Source organism: Hyla sarda, chromosome 1, assembly GCF_029499605.1.
Source record: "Hyla sarda isolate aHylSar1 chromosome 1, aHylSar1.hap1, whole genome shotgun sequence".
Lineage (NCBI taxonomy): Eukaryota > Metazoa > Chordata > Amphibia > Anura > Hylidae > Hyla > Hyla sarda.
The window spans coordinates 198,446,288-198,452,719 of NC_079189.1; the positions used below are offsets into that span (position 1 = coordinate 198,446,288).

A 6,432-nucleotide genomic window follows, 5' to 3' on the forward strand; every position below is an offset into this window, starting at 1 on the left:
TACCTTTCCCACTAACAAACAAGAAGTTGTTGTGAAACAGTACATACAGTGAATTGAAATGGTAACTGTCTGGAACACCATACTGCACTAGTAATACTCAGAACTCATACATTACTCCAATGGTAAAAGATACAGTGGGGTAGGGTCACACACAGCGTATTTTGCTGCACACTTGCTGCTGCATATTTTCCTACCCATTGAAGTCAATAGGTAGCAAAATCGGCTACATATTTTGCTACCCATTAACTTTAATAGGTAAGGAAATACGCAGCAGCAAAATTCGGCACGTGTGACCCTACCCTTAAAGTGGATATGTCAGCAGTTTTTTAGGGTGTAAAGTAAGGGCTTGGCTGTACAAGGCTTTTAAACCTGAATCAAAACAGACCTCCCATTAGTTAATTAACCCCTCCAGTGCCATCATATCAGATATCAGCATTAAAAAAAGATATAGCAAATCGGGCTTTAAATCCGCTATGCGTTCCCCTTGTCTGCTAGAGCCAAGAACAGTCCAGCTCTTTCACCATTGAGTCACTCCCCTCTGTGTGCTGGTCCCCCACCTGGCAGGAGGGATTAACTGGTTAAGGGGCTGAACTGTGGTAAGCTCTAGCAGATGAGGGGAACGCCGAGTGGGGCTCAAAACCGAATTTGCGTATATTTGCAGACTGATGGGAGGGTTATATTGTGTTCAATGCTGTAACATATGTTGGCACTATATAAATAACAGTCAATAGATAAATGTTATAAAATAGAATACATACAAATAGTTTACCATGAATTCTATGTTGTTTGTTGACTTAATACAAGCAATCCTGTCATCTGCCCCCACAGATCTTTGGCATATGTCTGGCGCAGAATTTGGTAAGTGACATTGAAGCTGTGAGGGCCAGTTGGTAAATCTATTCCTATAGAGACCAAGTTCTGTTGAAGACACTGGAAGCAGATACTCAGCCTGGCAGCTCGATACCATGGTTCAAGGCCAAGAATGTTCACATTCCGTTTTTCAGCGATGTAGAAGAATTCCTTGGCGTCTTTTTTCATAACTAATGGCACAAGCTATTAGCTCGGATCTTTTCCATGCAACAAAGCATTAGATCGATCACAGAGAAGTAATTGTGAACACAAACAAACCTGGAGCTTTTATTGTGTTTTGATGCATGTGGTAAGGTCTACAGAATATTTGTGAAAAGAACATTATGTCACCATCGTGCGGCACACAATGAATGCACAATTTTTTGGGCAGATGTATAATTTCTTTATTGATAGCACAACCGTCAGACATATGATCTGCTCGCTATGAGTAACTTGGTAACACTGTCTTGTATATACTACATGAGATGTCAGCATTTAGTTGTTTCTAATTTTACAATCTAGGGCTCCAGTCTAGTTTAATAGACTAAGAGAGAGAGAAAACATAGGCACATAGTATCATGGCTATAGAAGCTAATGTGCACCGCATAGATCGGAGACCCCACACTTCACAGTTTGTGCTTATGATGTTGTTTTATTCAGAATAACAATTCACCAAAGGTAGGAAGCGGCTATGTGCTTATGTGATCACTGTGTCTGTGCTTGTATCTGAAACACATACTACCTTCACACAAAAATGTTTGCAAAAAATTGGAAATGTGTCAGACTAAATGAAGAAAGTACACACTACGCTTTGATCAATGATTCATTTTGTGAGTATTTCACTCGCTAGAGGTTGGAATAGTCATGTTTGACAGAGAATGAAAAAGAAAGCATTGCACTCATTATTCCTGCAGTTATCGGAAGTTTTCACAGGCCTTTGATGCTAATATCTAACATGTATTTCCTTCGGAGTCAAAATCCTACTGTGAAGAATGAAAAGTGTTTTATAGGAAATGAAAAAGGCAAATTTACTTCAATAAATAAATGTAGATTATAACATTATATGTATATTTGTAATATACATTGGTTAAAGAATACAGGAAGTATGGGTGGAAAAAGCATGGCCCTGTGTAGGCCATAAATACACAGGGTGAGCTATTTATATGGATACACCTTAATAAAAACGGAATGGTTGGTGATATTAACTTCCTGTTTGTGGCATATTAGTATATGTGAGGGGGGAAACTTTTCAAGATTGGTGGTGACCATGGTGACCATTTTGAAGTTGGCCATTTTGAATCCAACTTTTGTTTTTTCAATAGGAAAAGGGTCACACATCAAACTTATTGGGAATTTCACAAGAAAAACAATGATGTGCTTGGTTTTAACATAACTTTATTCTTTCATGAGTTATTTACAAGTTTCTGACCACTTATAAAATTTGTTCAATGTGCTCCCCATTGTGTTGGATTGTCAATGCAACCCTCTTCTCCCACTCTTCACACACTGATAGCAACACCGCAGGAGAAATGCTAGCACAGGCTTCCAGTGTCCGTAGTTTCAGGTGCTGCACATCTTGTATCTTCACAGCATAGACAATTGCCTTCAAATGACCCCAAAAATAAAAGTCTAAGGGGGGTCAGATCAGGAGGCCTTGGGGGCCATTCAACTGGCCCACGACGACCAATCCAATTTCCAGGAAACTGTTCATCTAGGAATGCTCGGACCTTACACCCATAATGTGGTGGTGCACCATCTTGCTGGAAAAACTCAGGGAACGTGCCAGCTTCAGTGCATAAAGAGGGAAACACATCAAGTGGATTGGTCGTCGTGGGCCAGTTGAATGGCCCCCAAGGTTTCCCAATCTGACCCCCTTAGACTTTTATCTTTGGGGTCATCTGAAGGCAATTTTCTATGCTGTGAAGATACGAGATGTGCAGCACCTGAAACTATGGATACTGGAAGCCTGTGCTAGCATTTCTCCTGCGGTGTTGCTATCAGTGTGTGAAGAGAGGGAGAAGAGGGTTGCATTGTCAATCCAACACAATGGGCAGCACATTGAACACATTTTATAAGTGGTCAGAAACTTGTAAATAACTCATGAAAGAATAAAGTTACGTTAAAACCAAGCACATCATTGTTTTTCTTGTGAAATTCCCAATAAGTTTGATGTGTCACATGACCCTCTTCCTATTGAAAAAACTAAAGTTGGATTCAAAATGTCCGACTTCAAAATGGCCACATATACTAATGTGCCACAAACAGGAAGTTAATATCACCAACCATTCCCATTTTATTAAGGTGTATCCACCCTGTACAAATTTTTTAACCAATGTATGTAACAAATACACATATAATATTATTAATTTTTTTTGCAAATGACAGGTACACTTTAAAGGTGCCTATCAACACTAGAGCTTCCTGTTTCAGTGACTCTGAAAATAAGACTCCATTAGCCAGTGGCATCTAAACATCTTTCTAGCTACTGAAATAGTACTTGAGCTTTATATACAGATTAATCGATAATCTCCGTTCCTGTTTTACTGGGAAAAAAATTGTTGTGATATTTTCTTCATGGGTGGAACAATTGCAGAGGACCTGTTAGCCCTGTCTTTAAATACTTAATGGCTTTATACAGAATTCAAAAAACATGGCTGTCCTCCCCCCCCCCCCCCTTTTTTTTTTTATTATCCCTCTGACACCTTATGTCTTTCGATCTATGATTTCCATATTTACATTATATGGGACCCATAGACTTACAGGTGAAACTCAAAAAATCTGAATATTGTGTAAAAATCTATTGTATTTCAGTAATGCTCCAAAATCTCCTGGTAGACGGATGTGTTGACCCTGGACTTAATGAAGCACAGTGGACAACACCAGCAGATGTCATGGATCCCCAAATCATTTAATATATTGTGGATTTGGGGTTTTCATGAGCTGTAAGCCATAATCCTCACAATTACGACAAATCACGGCTTGAACTATCTTGCTTTGCATGTAATGAGTCTCTCTCATATATTAGTTTTATCTTTTAAGTTGCATTACTGAAATAAATGAACTTTGCATTATATTCTAACTTTTCGAGTTTCACCTGTATAATGGAACTCCTCCCCTGCAACTTCACAAACCTTTTCCCACTTGCTCTACCAATTGGTGGGGGTTTTGTGACTTGTCAAAAGTTTTCTTTAATAACAGGGACATTTACAAAGCATATTTTTTTTATTTTTTTATCACCATATTCTGACCCCTATATCTTTTATATATTGATCTGTGTTTTTATTGGTAACATTTTTGGGTAGATGGGACTTTTTGTTCCATGTTTTGGGATGTGAAATGACCGTAGCTTTTATGTTTTCAGTGTTCACTGTGCATGATAAAGGTTCTAGTCTAATAATACAGACATATCTGTACACTGCAAAGCCAATTATGTTTAGTTTAATTAGAAAATAAGAAAATACGTTTTTTTTTCTTCTTCTTTTAAAGGAGCACACATAAGTCACCTGATCACTTATACAATGCACTGCAATGCATTGCCTATAACAGGGTGTAGGTGAACTAACATGGTAGCACAAAAGTCTTCTACAGGCCCCTGGCTGGCATGAGAAATGATAGGCACCCCAAATTTGCACTGACATGGAGAAGGCAATCCAACACATAACAGGGCAGACACAGGTCATCTGTGGCCAACACTAGAAATACTTTTGATGCCAGTCAGTAATGGTGAGTGAGTGTATATGGCTAATAGTAGCTAGCACTTGTCATTTATAGATCTTTATAATCCCTGCGTATGCATCTGCAGTACATGTAGGGTGGTTTTCACCAAGGGGTCAAAGCCCTTTCAGGCCTGATCATTAGAAAGTTAAAACAGTATTACACTTTCATCACTTTTGACAATAATGGAGCTAAGCTCTAAAACCATGTATATCCAGTGGATCGGTCAGGCACTGTTTTTGGAAAAAAAGCAGCCATGTTTTTCTGATACTGCCAACATCTTTAACTTGTCTTGTTTATGCCATGTAGCTCAACCCAGGGTCAGCTGGTCCTACTCCTAGCAATGATTGAGCACATATTGGCTCTGATTTACTGTTGTAAACCTGACCTGTTTTGTCGGATTGTGCACCAAAATATGGCACACTGGGCCACAAATTGTGTCTGCAACAGCATTTGTGGTGCAGTGTGCCAAAATAAGCCTACAAACTTGAAAAGGAGGTGTGGCCTGCCAGGAAATGGGTGTTGTCATTCAAAAAAGGGGCATAGTTTCGAAATCCAACCTATTTACTATTGAATTCACTGAAAATCCTGTGAATAAATTGCTGGAAATTTCCACCAAGAAATAGCTGGTCAGAAAATGTTCCCGACTTGTAAACCTATGAATCCTCATAGTAAATAGAGAGGAATCCTGCAAGTCTGAAACAACAATTCACACTAGTAAAAACCTAACACTGACTCTAAGTCAATGAGGGCCATTATGTGTATGCCTGATCAAGGGCTGCTACTTCCCATTGGTCCTCATTGGCTGGAGCTTAATCTACTTTATACAAAGCAAATTGAACATGGTAACTAGTACTGATCCCTTTATTTACCGATATGTGTTGCAAGTTATTTGCCAAATTAAAAACGGGGGGGGGGAGAGATACTGACAAGGTTAGCTAAAAAACTGTTTATTTTCCTTATTCATAACAAAGGAATAATATGACCACAATGGTCCAAATGCATCAATCTGCATTAGACAAAAATGGATCTGATTTACCCATAGCAACCACTTACAACTCAGTTGTCATTTTTGGAGATTTAGAATTCTAAAACAATGACTTTGACGTGTGCAGATCCTGAACAGGAATCATAAAACTCCATTATTTTGAAAATCAATGTTAGAGCATTGTTTTTCAAACAATGTGTCTCCAGCCGAAGGCTGTCCGGGCATGCTGGGAGTTGTAGTTTTGCAACAGCTGGAGATACACTGTTTGGAAAACACAAAGTTAGAGGAAGAACCGATCACAAATTATTTGTTCTATATAAGTAGAGTATCATATAGATGCTTTACAGGTCTTAAAGCGTGGGAAACAAATGTCTTGAATAATGATAAAACATTTTCTGTGCTTATACAGAGAGGACATAGACTAATTCACATGTATACCAAGCTCATAGAAGAGGAACATGCGGCTGCTATGAGGCCCTTGGAGAAATGGGGCCGAACCTTGGTTCATTCTAGCTCATTTGGTATTGGAAAGCAAAGACCTGCGCACAAATATCTTCCCTTGATGCAAACAGCGAGAGGAATTTAAAGGGGTACTCCAATGGAAAAATGTTTTGTTTTTAAATCAACTGGTGTTAGAAAGTTAAACAGATTTGTAAATTACTTCTATTTAAAAATATTTATCCTTCCAGTACTTATCTGTTGCTGTATACTACAAAGGAAGTTCTTTATTTTTTTTTCTGTCTGACCACAGTGCTCTCTGCTGACACCTCTGTCCATGTCAGGAACTGTCCAGAGCAGGAGAGGTTTCCTGTGGGGATTTGCTCCTGCTCCGGACAGTTCCTGACATGAGCAGAAGTGTCAGCAGAGAGCACTGTGGTCAG

The 6,432-nt window shown here is 39.0% G+C and overlaps 1 protein-coding gene across 3 annotated transcripts in view; it reads left to right on the top strand.

The window, feature by feature from the left end:
* The window catches only part of TSPAN5 (tetraspanin 5), a 218,781-nt gene extending 216,575 nt beyond the window's left edge, over window positions 1-2,206 (top strand). For all 3 annotated transcript variants that reach the window (XM_056567067.1, XM_056567095.1, XM_056567085.1), the window contains one exon: window positions 829-2,206. In XM_056567067.1, coding sequence (XP_056423042.1) covers window positions 829-894 — 66 coding nt within the window. In that variant the 3' untranslated portion in view covers window positions 895-2,206. The remainder of the gene's footprint in view (window positions 1-828) is intronic.
* The last annotated feature ends 4,226 nt before the right edge of the window (window positions 2,207-6,432 follow it).